Below are 24,124 nucleotides of genomic sequence, written 5' to 3' on the forward strand. Positions count from 1 at the left end.
GCTGCCGTTCTGCCAACTCCCAATCCTAGGAGAGATAGAAAAGGAGCCACTGAAATCTTTCTGGACCCCCAGACCAAAAAGGAATGGTGCAGAATAACCTCTCTTGCATTCAAGCAGGCAGGAATGGGCAGTTAAATCAGAGAAAGATTCCACAGTTGACACCTCTTATTCTTCTTCGAGTGCTTACTCATATCGATTCCAATTAGGTATGCGTACGCCGCATGCACATTCGTCGGAAGATTTTTACCCTAGCAACACTCAGTGGGTCGGCTGCGTCACCCCCTGGAGTGGCGCTGTTATGGCGCCAGATATATACCCCTGCCAGCTCATCATCCCTCCTTATCACCCATGACGGTCATTGGAACTGTGGAGCACAGCATAGCTGATCGCCACTTCCCTAGCTTTCCTCGTGTTTTCTCTATAGATAGTTGTAGATAGTTCACTAGTTCACAGTTATAGTTAGTTTTTAGTCTTTTGTGTATAGATAGTGTATATAGTTGTTGGGGGATCGGGGATTGTCCCTTTCCTTCACCCCAGTGCCGGGGCTTATGCCTAGGTCACTGGGTTTCAAACCATGCTCGGCGTGCCTCAAGCCAATGCCAACGGGAGATCCCCACGACTCCTACCTGAAGTGCCTTGGGGAATCCCACCTCCCTGATAAGTGCCGCATTTGTAAGGGCTTTAAGCCTAGGACAAAGAAGGAGCGGGACTTTTGCTTGAAGCAGCTCCTCATGGAGGCGGCACTTAGCCCGGCGCCCTCGGTACTGAGCACAGAACAAACTTCCTTGGTCCGAAGCGCTCCTCCGGCACCGGAACGTTCCGGTACCGCAAAACAACCTTGGCACCGATGCCATCGCGGCACCGCTTACTGTCTCTACGGCCTACGAAGCAGCACAAACCACCTGCTACTTTGGCACCGTCCATGCCTCCGCAAGAGCAACAATCCAGGTTGGATCGCCCAGCTAAGTCATCCGTCGTGGCACCGGAAGTTGCAGCACCGTCGATTCCAGTTCCACAAGGACTATCGAGTCTGGTGCTCCAAAGCTCCCCGGTGTGCACCGTGATTGAGCTCAGTCTCCCATCCACCCCGGAGACCTACTCCACAGCACGCGAGCTGATTGCGCTGATGGAACCTGGACTGCCTCAACCCCTGGCACTGCCGGTGCGGGTCATAAAATCTATAGGCAAGCCTGCCTTGATGAGGCCGCCTTTCATGAGAGTCGCTGAGAAGCATCGATCCAGATCTCAGTCCCGTCGATGATCCTGGTCCCAGCGCCGCTCACAATCCCGGCACCGCTCTCCATCACGGTACTGGTCACACTCACAGCACCGCTCAGCCTCCTGTACACCTATCCAGTACACTCGGTACTGATCCGGGTCCCGGCACAGTTCCCGGCACCATTCCTTCCACAGCCGCTCTTGACGACGTAGATCGTCGTCGAGATCCAAGTTGACCTCCCGGCACTGCTACAGTCATTGGTCCCAGTCTTGATCGCGGAACCGCCAGAGGTCTCGGTATTGCTCCCTGGTGCTGTCCCGCGACCTGTTAGGTCGGGACATGACAGCTCCTCAAGGACTCTCAGCCCCCCCTTGGCCTTCGAGACATATTTCAGCATCATCTCAGGTAAGGAGCGGTCATTATGTCCAAGGTCATGACACAGAGGCAGCCAGTCAGACCTATGCTGAGAGTCAAGATCCTGATCAGGGTCCCCCTCAGTGGTCCTTCTGGATACCTTGAACATACCATCAGACCTAAGGTGTTCCCTCAGCTGCACCCTGGTCAGCCCTCTCTGAACACCACATACGGGAGGCAACCATGAGCCATCCTCCCCCTATGGGCACGGATGACGCTCCTGTCCTGCCGACTGACGCCCAGGCTCCACCTATACCTGACACCGGTCTCCAGGACCCTCTCCAGCAGGAGGGCTCCCAGGACCTCCTCGTCCCTGGCCTTTCCTCCTCCTCCTCCTCACCTGATGAGGCAGTGGTAGGCACATCCTCCTCTGGCCCTCCTCCAATAGACCAGAGGGCTCACCAAGATCTTTTGCGTAGGGTGGCGCAGAATATGAACTTGCAGGTGGAGGAGGTCCCAGAGATAGAGGACCCGGTGCTGGACATTTTATCGGCAGACATCCCTAGCAGAGTTGCTCTGCCTTTTATCTGCACTGTTCAAGCCAATGCAGATACGATCTGGCAGTCTCCAGCCTCTATTCCTCCCGCTGCTAGAGGGATGGAGAAGAAGTATATGGTTCATCCAAGGATTATGAGTATTTGTATGTACATCCTCACCCTTGCTCCTTGGTGGTACAGTCAGTACCTGGACTTGGTTTGGTCACAAGGTTTACTCAGCGTGGGGTCTCCAGCTTAGGGTAGCTAATCGACAAGCTCTCCTAAGCAGGTATAATTATAAAATATGGCCCTCCATGGGGAGGTTTACAGAGCTTATTCCCCAAGAGTCTCGTCAAGAATTCGCAGCCCTACTGGAAGAAGGGAAAAGGTGGCGAGAACCTTCCTCCAAGCATCCTTGGACGCAACAGATTCTGTGGCCAGAACTCTGGCCTCAGGAGTGGCGATGTGACGCATCTCCTGGCTTCAGGTGTCCAGCCTTCCACCTGAGCTGCAGCAGACAATACAAGACTTGCCCTTTGAAGGCCAGGTGCTATTCTCCAACAAAACTGACCCTAGGCTCCAAAGCCTAAAGGATAATAGACTAATTATGTGCTCCCTGGGAATGCACACCCCAGTAGTCCAGCGCAGACCCTTCTGCCCCCAGCCTCAACGCACCTACCCCACCCCTCGGCCATGACAGGACTTCACTAGAAGACATGGCCGGGGTAACAGCAGGAGGCAGTCTGGTTCCCAAGGAGGTCAGAATCACGGCCCCCCTAAACCACCGGCGGGGCCCGAACAAAACTTTTGAAGGTGCATTCGAGGATGGAGCACCAGTCTCTTTCCTGGATCCTTCTCCACCCTTCTGCAACCGTCTCTCCTATTTCCTCCCTGTGTGGTCTCGCTTGACCTCAGATTGTTGGGTCCTGCGCACAGTGGAATTGGGATACCAACTTCAGTTTGTTTCGCCTCCACCCTCCCTCCCCGTCCCTCTTCAGGGACCCCTCTCACGAGCATTTCCTATTACAGGAGGTTCAGATGCTCCTAACTATGAGAGCTATATAAGAGATACTAAAGGACCTGAGGGGCAAGGGTTTTACTCCCGCTACTTCCTAATTCCCAAAGCAAAGGGAGGTCTAAGACAAATCCTAGACCTGTGGGGACTCAACAAATTCATGGTAAAGTTGAAGTTGCGCATGGTATCCCTGGGAACCATTATCCTGTCCTTGGATCTGGGAGACTGGTATGCCACCCTCGATATGAAGGACGCGTACTTCCCCATCGTGATTTACTCACCGCACAGACGATACCTTCGCTTTGTGGTCTACCAGCAGCATTTCCAATTTGTGGTCCTTCCGTTTGGCCTCTCTAAAGCCCCACGAGTTTTTACAAAATGTATGGCCATCGTCGCGGCCTCCCTCCGTCATCGTCGAGTACAAGTCTTCCCGTACCTCGACGATTGGCTCATTTGGGGGCCCTCGGAGATGCAAGTGCGGCATCATGTGCATCTCGTCAGAGATCTGTTCAGACAACTCGTTCTGATGATCAACATTGAGAAATCTGCTCTGGTACCCACACAGAGAATAGACTTCATTGGAGTGATCCTGGACTCCAATCTTGCCAGAGCTTGCCTACCACAGCCCCGTTTTCAGGCTATGGTAGCGATAATTCAAGGCCTCGACAACTTTCCGACATCGTCGGTTTGCACGTGTCTCGGTCTCCTAGGCCACATGGCCGCCTGCACCTTTGTGACCAAATATGCCAGACTACGCCTCCGTCCACTTCAGACTTGGTTCTCCTCAATGTACCGTTCGGGCCGTGACAGCCTGGACACGATCCTCACTGTTCCCAAGGACATCTTAGGCTCCTTGATGTGGTGGCTGAATCCCTCCCTGGTCTGTCCAAGGATGCCATTCCATGCACCGCAATCTTCGATGGCCCTTATCACAGACGCATTATCTCTTAGGTTGGGGTGCCCACCTTGGGGGTCTCCGTACACAAGGCCTGTGGTCGATGCAAGAAGTGACCGTACACAGCAACATGAGGGATCTGAGGGTGGTTCGTCTAGCGTATCAAGTGTTTCGAGAACATCTCCAAGGCCGGTTTGTTACAGTGTTTACGGACAGCACAACGGCCATGTTTTACATAAACAAGCAAGGCGGAGCATGCTCCTCCCTCTTTTGTCAGGATGCCATTCAGCTCTGGGAGTTTTGTATAGCCCACTCAATCGTTATCTGGTAGTGTCCTTTCTCCCAATAGTTCAGAAAACCCTGGCAGATCACCTCAGCAGATCCTTTCTAGCTCACTAGTGATCAATTCTTCCAGACATCATCCATTCTGTTTTCCAGAAGTGGGGCTTTCCCCATATAGACCTCTTCGCCTCTCACAAGAATTGGAAGTGTCACGTGTTCTGCTCCTTCCAGGGACGCTCCCCAGGCTCCCTCTCGGACGCATTCCTGATAATGTTTTAATGTTAAGACCATCTCCTCTACGCCTTTCCACCTTTCCCGCTGGTCCACAAGGTCCTACTAAAGCTCTACAGAGATATGACCCACTTAATCCTGATTGCTCCAGCGTGGCCGAGACAGCACTGGTACACCATGTTGCTCGACCTGTCGGTGACCGACCCAATTCCCCTTCCACTCTGGCCAGATCTCATAACTCAGGAACGTGGCAGACTTCGTCACCCAGACGTCCCTCCATCTCACAGCATGGATGCTGCATGTTTAAGTCAATCCGAGTTGCATTGCTCTGCCTCGGTTCAGCGGGTGCTCCTGGGTAGCAGGAAGCCTTCCACTAGGTTGACATATCTGGCCAAGTGGAAGTGTTTCTCCTGCTGGTCTGCTCAGCATGATACTGTCCCCACTCAGGTACCAGTCCCTACTGTCCTGGAATATCTCTGGTCCTTGAAACAGCACAGCCTAGCAGTCTCCTCCATAAAGGTTCACCTGGGAGCCATCTCTGCTTTCCATCCAGGGGAGAATGGGCGTTCAGTCTTTTCTAACCCTATGGTTACCAGATTCCTCAAGGGCTTGGAGCGCTTGTACACGCAGATTTGACGTCCGTTCCCGATGTGGGACCTCAGTCTAGTTCTATCCAAGCTCATGGGTGCCCCCTTTGAGCCGCTGGCCACCTGCTCGCTGCTGTACCTTTCCTGGAAAGCAGCCTTCCTCGTCGCCATTACATCGGCAAGGCGCGTGTCAAAACTTTGGGCCCTCACAGCGGACGCCTGATATACATTGTTTCATAAGGACAAGGTACAGCTGCGACCACACTTTGCCTTCCTCGCTAAGGTGGTGTCTGCCTTCCACGTCAACCAGGACATCTTCCTCCCGGTCTTCTTCCCGAAACCGCATTCCTCACATGGGGAGCAACAGTTACATTCCCTAGATGTTCGTAGGGCTCTTGCCTTTTACATCGAGAGACCAAAGCCCTTTCGAAAGACACTTCAACTCTTCGTAGAGGTGGCAGACCAGATGAAGGGCCTTCCGGTCTCCTCGCAGCAAATTTCATCTTGGGTGATGTCTTGTATCCGTGCCTGTTATGACTTGGCTCACGTTCCAACTAGCCAGCTCACCACCCATTCTACTCGGGCTCAAGCTTCATCTGCCGCATTCCTGGCCCACGTACCCATCCAGGAGATATGTCGGCAGCTACCTGGTCATCTGTGCACACCTTTGCATCACACTACGCATTGGTACAACAGTCCAGAGATGACGTGGCATTTGGTTCAGCAGTGTTGCATTCTGCGACATTTCACTCCGACCCCACCACCTAGGTAGGGCTTGGGAGTCACCTAATTGGAATCGATATGAGCAAGCACTCGAAGAAGAAAAGACGGTTACTCATTTTTGTAACTGTTGTTCTTCGAGATGTGTTGCTCATATCCATTCCAAACCCGCCCTTCTTCCCCTCTGTGAGAGTAGCCGGCAAGAGGGAACTGAAGGGGCGATGGACCGGCAGGGGTATATATCTGGCGCCACTCCAGTGGGCGACCCAACCAACCCATCGAGTGTTGCTAGGGTAAAAATCTTCCGACAAATGTGCACGCAGCGCATGCACACCTAATTGGAATGGATATGAGCAACACATCTCGAAGAACAACAGTTACAAAGGTGAGTAACCTTCTTTTCAGTAGTAGCCAGGATTTGGGGAACAAGAATAACAGTATTTTAGTGGAAGGAGCAGAAAAAGGCAACAGAATCACTGTGCTATGCTGCAGTTGTGTAACACTATGTGATGACAGAATGTAATTAAACAAATCATACAATGCAATGTCAGAAGAATCTGTAGTGGTTATTTTTTGTCTGATTCTGTGCTAGGTAACAAAGTGCTGGGTACTCTCTAGTTATTTTTCTTTTTCTGAATTCTAAATGGAAATGAGCCAACAAGATATAAAACAGGTGGCCCTGTACAGAAGTCTAAAATATACTAATCATGGTATTTTTTCCAATGTTTTTCTTGGAGTTGAAGAATGGGAAATAGTCTCTTTCAACTGTGTTTGCATGAAAGCTAACTTTGAGGCATTTTTACCCCGTAAAGTCTCTTAGTAAGCTTTTGTCACTGTCTCTTACTGAGAGAAGTTGCAAGGGAGTAAGTCATAATGGAAGAATTTAGGAATATTACTATCTGTTGGAAGCAGTGGAAGGACATGCAAAAGAGGGGCAATGTATTAAAATTAATATCCCTAATATTATAAGCCAACTGGGCCGGAAGAAGGATCCCCTGCAAGGTAAGTGCACATCATGGTCTGGTCACCAACTCCCAAATCAAGATTATGAGATAGAGAACACTTTCTCTGACATTCATTGGCCACAGTGATAATGGTGCGTATCATGGGAGGCTGACACTGTTTTTAATGACAATCTGGTTAGAGAAGACAGGAATATTGATTTTTTTTTCATAATACCTATGCGTTATTACACAGAATTTTGATTCAATTTTTGTAACTATAGTAAAAGTTTGGCAAAAAAAAAAAAAAAAAAGGCATTATGTTTACTGGTGTTGTATTTTAAGTTCCCTGTAAGCTGCGCAGCTGCCCAGCCATGGAGCAGCTTGTTTAGCGCTGTGCAGGCATTCAAGGAACCTGCCCAGGGACCTGCCGGGGGAGGGGCTTCCCTCCCCCCAGCACCTCACCTAGTCTGGCCTAGAACTTGCTGCAACCAGGGTGGGGTGCCAGGGCGGGGTGCCCAGACATACTGGGGCAGCGCAGCCCTGGCCCGGAGCTGCTGGGGCAGGGGCACCTATCCTGCAGACCCAAACCCAGAGCTGCCACAGCAGGGAGAGGCGCCTCTCCCCCACAGTCCAGGTGCTGCTTCTGCAGGGAGAGAGAGCTGAGGGGAGACCTCTCTCTCCTCCCAAGCACCATCCTGGACCCCAAACCCCTCATCCCCGGCCCTACCCCAGAGCCCACACTCCCAGCCGGAACCCTTACACCCCAATCCTCTCCCCCACCCTAAGCCCCCTCCCACAGTCCGAACCCCTTGGCCCCACCCCCCTCACATGAATTTTGTTACACACCACCTCCATATTGGTGCACATAACAAAATTCATTCCGCACATGAGTGGGAAAAATTAGAGGGAGCACTGATTGTATTGGCTATGAAAGAAGACAACACTAAATGCTCTTATCTGCTTTCTTTCTCTTTTGAATTTCCAGTTACATTCTGATTATAGTACTTTTAGATGATGCTAAACAATAGAGAACATGGTGTGTTTTTTCAAATCGTACAGATGATATAGCTTGTACTTCTGACAGTTTAAAAAATGTATCAATACTCTTTTATCCTGCATGGCAGCGCAGATATTTTGGAATTCTGTAGACCAGAGGTGGGCAAACTACGGCCTGTGGGCCACATCCGGCCAGTAAGATATTCCTGCCCGGCCCCTGAGCTCCTGGTCTGGGAGGCTAGCCCCTGGCCCCTTCCCCCGCTGTTCCCCCTTCCCTGCAGCCTCAGCGCTGCACTGCCAGTGCAATGCTCTGGGCAGCTGGGCAGCACAGCTGCAGAACCCGGCCTGACCCGGTACTCTGTGCTGCACTGTGGCGCAGCTGGCTCCACCCAGGTGGCGTGGCTGTAGTGCCACCAGCTGCCGGTGCTCCAGGCAATGCGGTAAGGGGGCTGGGAGCAGGGGGGGTTGGATAGAAGGCAGGGAAGTTCGGGGTGTGGATAGGGGTCAGGGCGGTCAGAGGGCAGGGAATGGGGGTTGAATGTGGGCAGGGGTCCCAGAGAGCAGTCTGGAAGGAGTGGGAGTTGGTTGGGGCAGCGGAGGGAAATCAGGGGTGGAGGTTCCGGAGACAGTCAGGGGACAAGGAGTGGGGGTGGTGGTCGATGGGGTGGTGATGGATGGGGGGCTGTCAGGGAACAGGGTGGGTTGGATGGGGCAGGAGTCAGGGGGCGAGAAGTGGGGGGAAGGGGCCAGGGCACACCTGGTTCTTTGAGGAGGCACAGCCTCCCCTTACCGGCCTTCCATACAATTTCTGAAACCCGATGCACCCCTCAGGCCAAAAAGTTTGCCCACCCCTGCTGTAGATAGTTGTTGCTATCTCCATTTGCTGTCAGAAAGGAACTATTTTCCAACTTTCTGGGCTCGCATAGAGGATCTCAAAGAAATAAAAATTACCAGTTAAGGAAAATATCCTTTTTTTTTTTTTTGGTTGGCTGTGCTTTTGTGGAGGTCCTTCAGGAACCACACATTGCCTCGCTCCCTGGGAATTTATTGATATTGCCTGGAGCATTGGCCAGAGCCAGTTGTTCGAGGACAACATGAGGCCTTCACACTGCTTGCCTCCAGGGATGAATGTTCTGCCTCTGTAGCACTCCTAGTCCTTTATGATCCTGGTAGCTCAGGGTAAGGTTGTTACTATATCTCTGATTTTCCTGTGTATTGCAGTACATCTAGATTACCAGATCAGTCTGAAAAACTTATTTTGGCTTGTCAGGTCAGCAAATTTTTGATGGAAACCTTTTGATAGAGAATGACTATGCAATGCTAAACTATATCTGACTTTAGATCAAAAGTTTAAAAGGTATGGTTTGAAGCTTTTAAATATATAATTTATTTAACTGATAGACACAGTTGGGTGGGGTGAGGAGATGATTAAAGATTATATGGCAGTGAGGAACTGAGCTGTCAATTTCCAGACATTCTAACATTTGTGGATTTTATGTAGTTTTTTTTTCCTTTTTAAAGTTGTAGAATTTTGTAGAGAATATATAAAGTTGTTCTGGGGACTTCATTGAAACACATTTTCAATCTGAAATTTTCTCAGATAAGTTTTTGGTTTGTGAATATATTACTAAGTCTTGCATATCATACATGTAAATAATAATCTCAACAGGATGTTATGTGACAGTTTTTGCCATCTATCTTAGTGCTTTTTCTTGTATTAACCTTAGGCATTGAGGTTTTATCTTTCACAATGTAAATTACATAGTACTGAGGAGGTGTTTTTAGAAGAGCGCATTAAAATGCTCTTTTCAATATTTTAAATTAGCAGCAGTTTTATAGATTGTCCAAAATCCTTTACTCAGCCAGAGAATAGCGTTTCAGCCCTTTAAAAAGAAATGTCCATGTTGCAGCATGTTTCATTATTTATTTTTCTTTCTCCATTTTTAGGTTGAATGCACATTTTGAGGTGAATTCAGATTGCTCAGTCTCTCGAGCAGAAATGTACTCTGAATATCTCTCAACCTGCAGTAAATTAGCTCGAGGTGGAATCCTAACATCAACTGGATTTTATAAATGTCTTCGGTAAGGTGAAGAGTCTATAGAAGAATAAACAGAAGATTGTGGATGCCTAATGCTAATCTACAACTTCAGACTTCTTTAGGGAAATACCTACTCTCAAATGAGTTTCAAAGACTGCTCTGATCTGTTAGGATTTGGAATTTTAAGTATTAAAAAAAAAAAAAAGTTTGAGAGTTCAGTGCAATTATTTTGTTCTTTTTAAAGACTTTGTTAGAGCTTGCTATATGTGTTTGGCCATATATTTCTTGCACTTCTAGCTTTTGTGGGTTACAGTTTTCATTTCTCTTGTCTAAAAATCTTGGAAATGCTAATTCTGGTGAACCTCTCAGTCCCCATGGAGGTAGTGTTCTAAAAAAAGCATCTTAGCATTTCACTCTGGCTGCATCTCTGCAGAAACAGGGATAGATGCTGTCACAAAATATTAGCCATTGAAAAATACTCTTCTGTTTGAAAAATAGAATGGAGACTTCCCATGCGCATTCCTTCTCTTTTTGGCAGAGTGAATATGTAATCCTGACTGCCTAACATGAGTATCCTAGGATCTAGATTTTGCAGTTAGGTACACAATGAAGTATTTGACTTCTTAGCTTTTGTAAATATGTTTGTCCTCTGTGCGTATAGAGCAGAGTTGATGTGCTAAAAATTGAAAAGAAAAAAAAATAATACTGGGAAAGGTTTGAATTTTTGTTACGTATATAGATGTATGTTTGTGTTTGGCAGAACTGTCTTTCCAAATCACACAGTGAAGAGAGTAGAGGATCCAAATAACAATGGGCAGGCGCATATACATGTAGTAGGAGTTAAAAGGAGAGCTATACCACTTCCCATTCAGATGTACTATCAGCAACAACCAACTTCTTCTACCCCTGTCGTCCGGGTTGATTCTATTCCTGATGTATCTCCGTCTCCTTCACCAGCAGGTTCTTTATCTTTTACATTATATTTTATGTGGCATCCATTTTTGTTGCTTCTGAAACTACAGTAAAACAAAGTAAACTCCAGTGAAAAGAAGTTTTGAGAAACTAGTTATTTAATTTTTTTGTTTAATGCTTTATAGTGCTGGATGATAGAGTTGCTAAGTAGTATCTGGGTAGACATTGCCTAGCATTTGACACCTAAGCCCTAAATTTGCATGTCACCAGACAAGCCACTCTTATATGTCCACTACTAATCCGGACATGCTCTAGTTGAGTTTAGAAACTACTTCATTTGGCTGTAATGATAATTTCAAATTTGGGATTTTTGATTCTTCATATTTGTGTGTTTTGCTTTGATTTGGATTTTTGCATTGAGACTTCTGATTTTTTTTATTTTATTTGGGTCAACAGGAATCCCACATGGACCACAAAGTGTAGGAAACCATTTTCAGAGGATCCCAGTTAACAACCAGTCTTCGAATGTGACAGCAACACAGATGTCTTTTCCAATTCAAGGTGTTCACACTGTGGCACAGACTGTTTCTAGAATTCCACAAAATCCTGCAGTTCATACACAGCAGCAACAAAATGCTACAGTGACTGTCATTCAGAATAAAACTCCAATTTCCTGTGAGGTAGTCAAGGCCACAGTAATACAGAGCTCGGTTTCCCAGTCTGCAGTTCCTGTTACTATTGCTGTAGGTGGAGCAGCACAAGCTTCTAATCAAAATCACAGCAGTGCAGGACCACAACCATCTGTTGCTGTTGTCAGTTCCCAGACATTGCTTCACCACCAACCTGTAATTCAACAACAGTCTCCACTACATGCAGTGGTACCAGGACAGATACCTTCAGGCACTCCTGTTACGGTAATTCAGCAAGCTGTACCTCAGGGTCATATATTTGGCAGAGTACAGAACTTACCAGCATGCACTTCAGCAGTTTCACAGGGTCAACAGTTAATCACTACATCGTCACAACCTTTGCAAACTTCATCTCAGCAGCCCTCTGCTGGTAACCAGCAACAAGACACAGTCATCATAGCACCCCAACAATATGTCACGACCTCTGCATCCAATATTGTTTCTGCCACTACAGTACAGAATTTTCAAGTTGCAGCTGGGCAGGTGGTTACTATTGCTGGTGTCCAAAATCCACAAACTTCTAGGGTAGGGTTTCAGAATATTGCACCAAAGCCGCTACCTTCTCAGCAAGTCCCATCTACAGTGGTACAACAACCCATGCAGCAGCAGCAGCAGCCACCATCCCAACAAAGTGTAGTGATTGTAAGCCAGCCAACTCAGCAAGGTCAAACATATGCACCAGCCATTCACCAAATTGTGCTAACTAATCCAGCTTCTATTCCAACTGGTCAAACTGTCCAGTTGACTGGACAACCAAACATAACTCCATCTTCCTCACCATCTCCTGGACCAGTTACAAATAACCAGGTTCCTACAGTAATGTCATCTCCATCTACTACTCAGTCACAAGGACCCCCTCCTACTGTCAGTCAGATGCTTTCTGTGAAGAGGCAGCAACAGCAGCAACATTCACCTGCGCCATCACAACAGGTACAAGTACAAGTCCAGCAACAACAACCGGTACAAATGCAAGTTCAGCCACAGCAACCTAATGCAGGAGTTGGTCAGCCTTCTTCTGGTGAATCTAGTCTGATAAAACAGCTGCTTCTTCCAAAACGAGGCCCTTCAACTCCAGGTGGTAAGCTTATACTCCCAGCTCCACAGATTCCTCCACCTAACAATGCAAGAGCTCCTAGCCCTCAGGTGGTTTATCAAGTGGCCAATAACCAAGCACCAAGTTTTGGAGTTCAAGGACAGTCTCCAGCTCAGCAGCTTTTGGTTGGACAGCAAAATGTTCAGCTGGTCCAGAGTGCAATCCAGCCCCAAGGGGCAGTACAAACAGTACCCATTTCTAATCTACAAATATTGCCAGGCCAGTTGATCTCAAATAGCCCAGCAACCATTTTCCAAGGGACTTCTGGCAACCAAGTTACTATAACAGTTGTGCCAAATACTAGTTTTGCTACTGCAACTGTGAGTCAAGGAAATACAACTCAGCTCATTGCTCCAGCAGGAATCTCAATGAGTGGAACACAGACAGGAGTTGGGCTTCAGGTGCAAACACTTCCAGCTACTCAAGCACCTCCCGCTGGACAATCACCATGTGCTGCTGCTCCTCCATTCAAAGGTGATAAAATTATTTGCCAAAAGGAGGAAGAAGCAAAGGAAGCAACAGGTTTACACGTTCATGAACGTAAAATTGAAGTTATGGAAAATCCCTCTTGCCGAAGAGGAGCTGCGAACACCAGTAATGGGGATGCAAAGGAAAATGAAATGCAGGTGGGAAGTCTTTTAAATGGGAGAAAGTATAATGACTCCAGTCTACCTCCTTCTAACTCAGGGAAAACTCAAAATGAGGCCAATCAGTGCTCTCAAGTCAGTAATGGGCCATCATTAGAATTGGGTGAGAATGGAGCTCCTGGAAAGCAGAACTTTGAACAAATGGACACACAGGAATTTAAAAGTGATTTGAAGAAGCCCCTACTTAATGGAATCTGTGATTTTGATAAAGGAGATGGCTCTCATTTGAGCAAAAGCATTCCAAATCACAAAACTTCCAATCATGTAGGAAATGGTGAGATCTCTCCAGTGGAACAAGGGAATTCAGATGTCACGCAGCAAGAGACCGCCAAAGGTGATCAAGGGGAAAGGATTTCTAATGGGCCTGTATTAACTTTGAGTAATTCACCTGTTGTAAGCGGTACACAGGAAGCTGCAAAACTGTTAACCCAGCAACTTAGTGGTACCAACACTGATTTACCTAATGGACCTTTAGCTTCAAGTTTGAATTCAGATGTGCCTCAGCAACGCCCAAGTGTAGTTGTCTCACCACATTCTACAGCCTCTGTTATACAGGGGCATCAAATCATAGCAGTTCCACACTCAGGACCTAGAGTGTCCCAGTCTACCCTGTCATCTGAAGTTCGGTCTACTAATGGCACAGCAGAATGCAAAACTGTAAAGAGGCCAGCAGAAGATAATGATAGGGAAACTGTTTCAGGAATTCCAAATAAAGTAGGAGTTAGAATTGTTACAATCAGTGACCCCAACAATGCCGGTTGCAGTGCAACTATGGTTGCTGTGCCAGCTGGAGCGGATCCAAGCACTGTAGCTAAAGTAGCAATAGAAAGCGCTGTTCAGCAAAAGCAGCAGCATCCAACAACATATATACAAAGCATGGTCACACAGGTAGGTTAAGCAAACTTTTTGTGTTTATTTTACCAAATATGATTTGTAAAAGAAACAGATATGTCAAAATGTAAAATTGCTATTCTGATGTTATCTCCCATGTGGGATTTAAAATCTTCATAAAATCATTGTTTTTATGTTCCCACTTAAGTTGTTCTGACAGTTCTCATTCTGTTTTTATGCCAGTTATAGTAGTGTAGTTTAAATTTATTTAAAAGGATTAAAGTCTAATCCTTTAGACTTTAATGGATTGCAACTTGATTATGCATCAAGGGAAAACTCCTTGTGTTTACCTTTCTATTATTTAATTGCTTTGTTATTTTGAAGGTTAAAAATAGTCCCTTGTATTTTAGAATCTTAAAATTATTTGTTTTATCATTTCTTGCTCTCAAAGTTGTCGATATCTTGCCTCCTCGCTTAGAATAAGTGTTCTATTAGGTGGCATTCTCTTCTTTTGTGTAATGTTTTATATTTTGTTCTTACACGTTTTGTTAGTAGCTCACATAAGTATATTTCTGAGGAGCGAATTTCAAATGATTTTTTCTGTATAGATATTATAAAATGTCTCAGTTGATTATACTTCTACCATGGTCTTTGAGCTTACTGAAATAAGTTAGTTTTTGGGTTTGGAGATCTGTAAAGGATAATAAACGTTTCAGTTTAGGTTACTCCAGTCAGTCGAAAATAGCATTTGTCCGTTGGTCAAAAAGGATGCTATTTATTTCCACCATAGCTTCTGATCCTGCAGTCATATCTGATGGACTCTACACAGGCATATGAGTCTGTTGCATAGATCAGCTTGGAGGATAGGGGCCTTAGTTTCTTTTTGAGATTTTATTTACCTTTATAAGTGCGAGCTTTCTCGTACCTCACCACCAGTGTAGGCTATAGTATGTATCCATTCTTAATACAACATTTAGCATCTACTGTCCTATTGTAAATAGGATTATTTCAGTTTGTACAGCTCAGTACCATTTTGCAGGAAAATTCCTGATCATATTCAAAATTATTACATTCTCTAGAGTTATTTTAGCACAGCATATAGTCAGATATCCCTTAATTTCATGTAAGGAGAATTCATTTTAAGAAACTGTTTCATATTCTGAATTAGAGCAAAAGAGATATCAACTAATTTGAGAGTGGTAAGAGGAAGACAGATAATGGGGGGCGGGAATCAGAGAAATCTTTGTTTGGATTAGTGTTCTTAGGCGTTGAGTTAAGAAACTTTTATTACACCGCTACCCTGCTATACTGCGACCCGATATAACACGGGTTCGCATATAGCACAGTAGCTGCGGGGCTCTGGTGGCACTTTAAGGGTCCAGGGCTCTGGCTGCTGCAGGGAGCCCCGGGCCCTTTAAGTCACCATCAGAGCTGCGGCAGCGGGGCTGGGCTGGCGATTTAAAGGGCCCGGGCTCCCCACAGCGTCCGGACCTCTTTGAATCGCCGCCGGAGTCCTGCTGCTGCTACCCTAGCACTGTGGCAGTGGGGCTCAGCTGGCGATTTAAAGGGCGCGGGCTCCCCGCAGTGGCTGGAGCCTGGAGCTCTTTAAATCACTGCCAGAGGCCTGCTGCTGCAGCAGTGAGGCCTGCCGGCAATTTAAAGGGCCATGGGCTGCTGTGGAGAGCCCCGGGCCCTTTAAAACACCGCTGGAGCCCTGCTGCTGGTACCCTGGGGCTGCGGCAGCGGGGTTTGCCAGCAATTTAAAGGGCCCAGAGCTGCTGCGGGGAGCCCCGGGCCCTTTAAATCACCGTTGTAGCCCTGCCACCACTACCCCAGTATCACTTATAACGCGGTAGGGATTTTTGGCTCCCCACAACCGCGTTATATCAGGGTAGCGGTGTACTTGATACTCATTCATTTTCAGTATTTAGTATATGTAGATTATGAACACAAACTGAGCTCCACTTAGGAGCTGATGCCTGATTCATGAGGGTGGTACTCCTGCACTTTCATCAAGTTAGACTTCTACTGAAATCTGTGTGATGCCTTAACTCTTTTCCTGAAGAGATTTCTTGTCTAAAGATTAATAATTTTCTTTTGACTGTGAGAGCACGTGCTACTTTGTGAAAAATTTGAAAATCTAAATGAAAGTCAAAGATGAACATTATTCTGATTGACACATGAGCTTTGATTTGAATAAAAGTTGTTTGCCAACAAAAGAAAATTGCCAATGTGCAGCATAAGGGTTCATGAGATTTTGGTAAGTAATATCTTTTCCCTAAAATGGATATATCAGCTATGCATTGCTTAGAGTACAGAGTGTGGGTGGTTTTTGGTGTTCGTGCAGTTTGGGTTTTTTGAGTAACCTCATTAAAGATCCTATGTATATAGAAAATGGTAGAAGTGTCTTATCAAGGATTGACCTGATTGTTTTTAACTAAAATAATTGACTGTGGATATTTATTTCCTAGACACATAGCTGATCTGATTTAGAAAATGTTTCTCAGAGCTGTTAACAGACAGTCATTCTTTCAGATGTTGAGGAAGAGAGTGAGAGAAAAATACGTGTGATTTTTTTTTTAATTTGAAATATATTATCTGTGGTTCTGCCATATTACTGCCATAGACTAAAAAAACCCACAAAACCCATCCTTTTTTGAGGTAGTTTTTATTCTTATGCCTCATTCTTAAGGCTAATATTTTGTCATGGATATTTTTAGTAAAAGTCACAGGCAATAATGAAAAATTCACAGAAGCGTGTGACCCATCCCTGACTTTTACTAAAAATATCCATGACAAAAGAGAGAGCCTGGGCAGCTGCGGGAAGGCTGAGAGCTCCAGGGGCCCTCTCTGCTGGTAGCGCTGAGTTGCGTGGGGCCCACCTTTCCTCCCGGGGCGGCAGGAGAGCAGCCAGGAGCTCTGGTATCCCCTCTGGCACCCATGGAGGCGGAGAGCTCTGGGGGAGTACCCTGCCACCTGCAGAAGTGGCTGGGAGCTGTGGGGATCCCCCCTCCCATCCACAGAGGCAGAGAACTGCTGGGGTTCCCACCTGCTGCTCAGGGTAACCAGGAAGCCTGAGTGTCCCACTGGGTGCCCGCAGAGGCAGAGAGCTGCAGGGTCCCCATTACTGTCCGTCTGCTGGCACTGGCTGAAGTCACGGAGGTCTTTGGAAGTCACAGATTTTGTGACCTCTGTGACTAAATCTCAGCCTTACTCATTTTCATTTCCTCATTATTCCCTACTGCATTTCTCCTCCTTTTACAGAATCGTACTGCCAAACGCTTTGTCAAGGGAGATAAAGGAACACACAGAACTTCCACCGAGGCTCCTATTAGTTAGTTTGATTGATAAACAAAGAAACTCAAAAGATGATTTGCTAAAAAGAGGCTAAAATCGCGAAAGAACACATTAAAAATTACTTAGACAAATTAGATGTCCTAAAGTCACCAGGACCTGGTGAAATACATCCTAGCATACTCAAGAAGGTGACTGAAGAGATATCTGAGCCATTAGTGATTATCTTTGAAGAGTCTTGGAAGATGAGATTCCAGAGCACTGGAAAAGGGCAAATATAGTGCCCATCTATAAAAAGAGAAATAAGGACAACCTGAGAAATTACAGACCAGTCAGCTTAACTTATGTACCTGGAAAAATAATGGAGCAAATAATTAAGCAATCAATTTGCAAACACCTAAAACAGGCCTGCACAGCTCTTAAAGCGGCAAGGGCCGTATGTTGTGCAGGCCTGACCTAGAAGATGATAAGGTAATAGGTAACAGTCCACAAGGATTTGTCAAGAACAAATTGTATCAAACCAACCAAATAGCTTTCTTGTTACATGGTAATAAGCATTGTGGATAGCAGGAAACGGTTAGACATGGTATATCTTGACTTTAGTAAGTGTTTTAATACTGTTGTTCATGACCTTCTCATAAACAAACTAGGGAAATACAAACTAGATGGAGCTACCATAAGGTGGGTGCATAACTGTTTGGAAAACTCTTTTTCCAGACAATGGTTATCAGTGGTTCACGGTCAAACTGGAAGGGCATATAGAGTGGGGTCTCACGGGGATCAGTTCTGGGTCCAGTTGGAGGTGCTTTGGAGGATAGGATTAAAATTCAAAATGATCTGGATAAACTGGAGAAATGGTCTGAAGTAAATAGGGTGAAATTCAGTAAGGACAAATGCAAAGTACTCCACTTAGGAAGGAATAATCAGTTGCACACATACTAAATGGGAAATGATTGCCTAGGAAGGAGTACTACAGAAACGGATCTAGGGCAGTGGTTCTCAAACTAGGGCTGCCTCTTGTTCAGAGAAAGCCCCTGGCGGGCTGGGTCAGTTTGTTTATCTGCTGCGTCCACGAGTTCGGGCGATTGCAGCTCCCCGCTCCAGGCCAATGGGGGCTGCAGGAAGCGGCGCGGGCTGAAGGATGTGCTGGCCACCCTTCCTGCAGCCCCGTTGGCCTGGAGGGAGAACCGTGGCCAGTGGGAGCCGCTATCGGCCGAACCTGCAGACGTAGCAGGTAAACAAACCAGCCCAGGCCGCAAGGGGCTTTCCCTGAACAAGCGGCGGCCCTAGTTTGAGAACCACTGATCTAGGGGACAGAGTAGATCACAAGCTAAATATGAGTCAACAGTGTAACACTGTTTCAAAAAAGGCAAACATTCTTCTTCTTCAAGTGCTGTCCCTGTGGGTGCTCCACTCTAGTTCCTCTAGGTGACGGTGCGTCCCGGCGCTGTTGATCGGAGATTTTCAGTAGCAGTGCCTGGTTGGGGCGGACACACTCAGTTGGTATCTCCTGCCTTGTTGGAATCTTCCTGAGTGCATGCGCCCCACACCCTCCTCAGTTCCTTCTCAACCGTCCTTGGCTGAAGACGGGACTGGGGGCAGTGCTACCTTCTCATCCCTGGTCTCTATAGGAAACAGTAACAAAGAACATAGAAATAATTATTAATTACTTCCCAGTTTTCCCAGTTGTTTCCCTTCCTTTAGTATAGTTACATAGTTAGTTAGTTTAAAAAAAAAAAAAAAAAGCCCCTCAGGCTTGTCTCCCGTTGAGACACTCTCCTCGGCCATCTCTAATTCATAATGCCAGGAGCTTCAGGATTCAAAAGATGCATCTCCTGTCAGGACTCCATGCTACGGTTAGATGGGCACTCACATTGTGTGAAGTGCCTCGGGGACACCCACATCCCCGCGAAGTGTCTCCATTGCGCGAGCCTCAAGTCAAGAGCTCGTCATGACAGGGATCTGCGGCTCAAAATCCTGATGATGGAAAAATCCTTACAGCCCCTGTCGGAGATGGGAGAGGCTAAACCCACTCCCTCACGCCCCCCAGCCAGATCGGAACTGGTGGGAAGCGTTGCTTCACCCTGCCTGGAGCGGAAGCAAGAAGCACAACAGTCTCACAGAAGAGACTCTAACAAGGCTAGGGGGTCTCCCGCGAGATCCCTACCCTCTGTGCTGACAGCACCAAAGACAGGAGCCTCAGCCTGCTCTAATGCCTCAGCCACAGCTGTGACAGAGCACAGAGGCAGCGACCTGACCTCCTGCGCCGGGAAGGTCCTTGTGGATCTGGTCCCCTCAACGCCGGAAACAGCCGCGGCGTGAACACCTCGCTCCTCCTTGGCACCGCATATGGCCACAGCGCCGGCACCACGCTCCTCCTCGGCACGGACAACGGCTGCGGTGCTGACAGCGCACTCAGCCGCAACAGTGAAAACGGCCGCGATGCCGACAGTGTGCTCAGTCTCGGCACAGAGAAGAATGTCGGCACCGAGCCTGTCCTCTACCTGCGCACCAGCAGCAGACCCCCTGCAGGGCACCTTCAAGCAGTCTGCAGCAACACTCTGATTCTCACTTTCTCCTACTAATGAGCTAGAGCAGAGAGCAGGCTCAGCTCAGCCCAGGGAGTAGGAGCAACAGTTTCTCACCCAAAGTGACCTTTCAATGCCACCTGAGCCTCAGTCTCTGCTCCTAAACATACAGGACTCATTTCTTGAACCACCACTCTCTCCACATGAACTGGCTTTCACTGACGAGCAACTTGATTTACAGCGGCAAGTGGAGTTCTGCTCTCCTGCTTCTCCTCCACAGGCACCTCTAACACCTCAGGTAATGGCTCAAGGTCAACAACCTCAGTTTCCCTACTTTGTCCCCTCGTGGGCAGCACCTAAGTTCTCCTATCCTATGTCTTGGCATCAGTGGTACCCGTGGCAACATCCTCCTACCAATCATCCTCCTTCCATGCCGCAGTCTCCTGCTCCGTCCACTTCTAGGATGCCTGAGCCCCCTCCTGAGACTGGGAGCTACGCACCATATCCTGACTCACTGACCCCTATCTCTCCACTAGGCTCAGATGAAGCCCTCCTCCCTTCACCTCCACAGGCCGTGGACGACTGCAAACAATTTCAAGAACTTTTTAGGAAGATGGCACTCAGTCAAGATGTCCCCTTAAAAGAGGTTCAGGAGATGCAACACAAACTCCTCAGAATCCTTCAACCGTCTGCGCCCTCAAAAATTGCGCTCCCTATAAATGGAGCACTCATGGAGCTAGCTGACACTCTCTGGCAAACCGCAGCCTCCTTAGTACCAACTTGCAAGAAGGCTGACCGTAAGTACTATGTCCCTGCAAGGGACGCAGACTTCCTGTTTTCTCATCCACCACCGAACTCTCTTGTCATGGATGCAGTTGCACAGAGGACGAAACAGTCACAATATCGACGCACCCCGCAAGTCAAGGACCTTAGATGCTTTGACTTCCTGGGCCGCAAGGTTTATACATCCTCCACACTACAATTCAGAATTGCAAACTATTCTGCTCTCCTCGCCAGTTATGATTTTGATAATTGCAATAAACTTTTTGAATTTGCCTCCTACATTCCAGAGGATAGAAGAGCAGACTTCAAATCAATCCTGACTGAGGGCCAACTGATTTCCAGAACTGCCCTACAGGCATCTTTAGACATGGCGGACACAGCAGCCCGTACCGCTGTAACTGCTGTGGTTATGCATAGATCCTCATGGCTGTCTGCGTCCAGCATTCCTAAAGAACTCCAGACCAAAGTGCTGACAGCACCAAAGACAGGAGCCTCAGCCTGCTCTAATGCCTCAGCCACAGCTGTGACAGAGCACAGAGGCAGCGACCCGACCTCCTGCGCGGGGAGGGTCCTTGTGGATCTGGTCCCCTCAACACCGCAAACAGCCGCGGCGTGAACACCTCGCTCCTCCTTGGCACCGCATATGGCCACAGCGCCGGCACCACGCTCCTCCTCGGCACGGACAACGGCCGCGGTGCTGACAGCGCGCTCAGCCGCAACAGTGAAAACAGCCGCGATGCCGACAGTGCGCTCAGTCTCAGCACAGAGAAGAATGTCCTCTCCTTTGATAAGGACAAACTTTTCTCCAAAAAAACTGATGAACTCCTCCATACCATGAAAGATTCTAGAGCGACACTGCGCACCCTGGGCATTCACCCATCCCTTCCCAGGAGACAACGATACCAACCCTACCAAAGACCACGGACACATCAGTAGTATTGTCCTCAACTCGGATCATACGACACAACTGGGAATCATACTAAACCCCTCAAGCGCAGACAAAATCAAAATCAAGCCACCACCTTCTGTCCATCGGGCAATAAACAACAGTTTTGAAACGTTGGTCGAAGGCCTGCACGATCACCTCTTGATTCCACTGCTTACTTGCCCATTTGGCCACCGCCTCCAGAATTTCCAACATGCCTGGCAGGGGGTTACACAGGACTGCTGGGTCCTTGAAATAGTTCAGGCCGGTTACTCCATCCCTTTTATATCCTACCCTTCCCTCTTCCCAGTCCCTCTTCAGGGACCATTCTCACGAGCAATTACTTCACACAGAAGTGGCACATCTTCTGCAACTAGGCGCAGTGGAACCTGTGTTGATGCAACATCAAGGCACAGGTTTCTACTCCCATTACTTTCTAACACAGAAAAAGACCGGAGGATGGACCAGATACTAGACATACGCCGACTGAACAAATTCGTGAGGATACAAAGATTCATGATGGTCACACTGGGCACAATAATACCTGCATTGGATCAAGGGGACTGGTTCACAGCCCTTGACCTACAGGATGCTTGCTTTCATATATCAATTCATCCATTTCACAGTTGCTTCCTATGATTCACAATCAGTCATGACCGCTTACCACCTTCCATGACCTATTAGATGGGTACTCACTCTTTACCCACCCCACCATAAAATACTTTCTCACGGGCCTGCAAAATCTCTACCCTGAAATTCACCCAACAGCGGCTGCATGGAATCTTAACCTCATTCTTCATGCTCTCATGAAACCTCCATTTGAGCCCTTGGCTACCTCCTCTCATCTCCATATGTCCATGAAAGTGGCTTTCTTAGTTGCCATAACATCGGCAAGGAGAGTTGGTGAAATGAGCGCCCTGATGTCCATCCTCCCTACACAATCTTCTCCAAAGACAAAGTCACTTTGAGACCATATCCTAAATTTCTTCTTAAGGTGGTATCAGCCTTCCACCTCAACCAACCTATATATTTACCTACTTTCTATTTCAAACCTCACAAGACTCCACAGGAGGCAACCCTGCATGCTCTCGACGTCAGGCGAGCAATTGCCTTTTATTTAGACAGGACTATACCATTTCGCAAGTCTCCACGACTCTTTGTTTCCGAAAGATCGAAAGGCACGGCTATCTCTAAACAACGCCTATCCAAGTGGATCTCTGACTGTATCAGATCCTGTTACTGTGTGAAAAATCTTCAACCGCCCGAAGGCATTAGAACTCATTCCACTCGAGCCATGCTGACATCCGTTGCCTTCCTACACAATGTTCCCATTCCTGACATCTGCAAAGTGGCTACATGGTCATCTGAACACGTTTGCAAAACACTATGCTCTCATGCAAGACACCACGGCTGACACCATAGTAGGCCATACAGTACTATCTACAGTACTCACTGCCGCATCTCCAAAGTCCCACCAACCACAGTGGGTACTGCAATACAATCACCTAGAGTGGAGCACCCACTGAGACAGCACTCGAAGAAGAGAAAGTTACTTACCTTGCAGTAACTGAGGTTCTTTGAGATGTGTGTTCCCTGTGGGTGCTCCACTCCCCGCCCTCCTCCCGTCTACTTTGGAGTACTAGTAGGATTCTCCATGGTAGAGAAGGAACTGAGGAGGGTGTGGGGCGCATTAACTCAGGAAGAGTCCAGCGAGGCGGGAGATACCAACTGAATGTTTCCGCCCCAACCAGGCACTGCTACCGAAAATCTCCGATCAACAGCGCTGGGACGCACTGTCACTTAGAGGAACTAGAGTGGAGCACCCACAGGGACACATATCTCGAAGAACCTTAGTTACTGCAAGGTGAGTAACTTTCTCTTCTGGGATGTATTAGCAGAAGTGTTGTAAGCAAGACACAAGAATTAATTCCTCTGTTCTGCTCCGCACTGATTAGTCCTAAACTGGGGTACTGTGTCTAGTTCTGGGTGTCTCATTTCAGGAAAGGTGGACAAAATGGAAAAAGTCCAGAGAAGATTAACAAAAATAATTACAGGTCTAGAAAACATGACCTATGAAGGAGAAGCGGCCCAGGCCACAGGGGCATGCTGGCCGCTGCTTCCTGCAGCTCCCATTGGCCAGGAATGGTGAACCGCAGCTACTGGGAGCTGGGGCAGGCCGCGCCTGCAGACCGAAGGTTGCCAACCCTTGTTCTAGGCTTTACAGTGACACACAGAGTGACAGTTCTGGAATCTTATTATATAGATATCGGATTGGATTTTGTGTTTAAATATCGTCTTTAGTGGATTGTCTCAAACAGGAGCATGTGACACGTCATCGTTTAAAGATGATACTCTCTATTAGCATCTGCATTCAGCCAGTCCTTGGTGTAGCCTGAAGGGAGGAGGGAGCTGGCATCTTACTTTGGTGGCTTTCTCTTCCTTTATTTACACGTTTTTTGTTTATGGGTTGTTACTGCCCTGAGGAATTGTGCTGGATTGGTGCATGAAGAAAGAAAAATAAATGAGTAATTACATACTACTTTTTTTTTTCAAGCTCCCGCAAAACATCTGTTGAACATGACCAAGTTGGTTTGTCCCAACTGG

General features: G+C 47.4%; 1 protein-coding gene across 3 annotated transcripts in view; it reads left to right on the forward strand.

Annotated features, from left to right (window-relative positions):
* ARID2 (AT-rich interaction domain 2) overlaps positions 1-24,124 on the forward strand; it is a 180,679-nt gene that overhangs the window by 124,713 nt on the left and 31,842 nt on the right. For all 3 annotated transcript variants that reach the window (XM_032783149.2, XM_032783150.2, XM_032783151.2), the window contains 3 exons: positions 9,727-9,861; positions 10,579-10,778; positions 11,187-14,047. In XM_032783149.2, the coding sequence (XP_032639040.1) occupies positions 9,727-9,861; positions 10,579-10,778; positions 11,187-14,047 (3,196 nt within the window). The remainder of the gene's footprint in view (positions 1-9,726; positions 9,862-10,578; positions 10,779-11,186; positions 14,048-24,124) is intronic.

Source organism: Chelonoidis abingdonii, chromosome 1, assembly GCF_003597395.2.
Source record: "Chelonoidis abingdonii isolate Lonesome George chromosome 1, CheloAbing_2.0, whole genome shotgun sequence".
Taxonomy (NCBI): domain Eukaryota; kingdom Metazoa; phylum Chordata; order Testudines; family Testudinidae; genus Chelonoidis; species Chelonoidis abingdonii.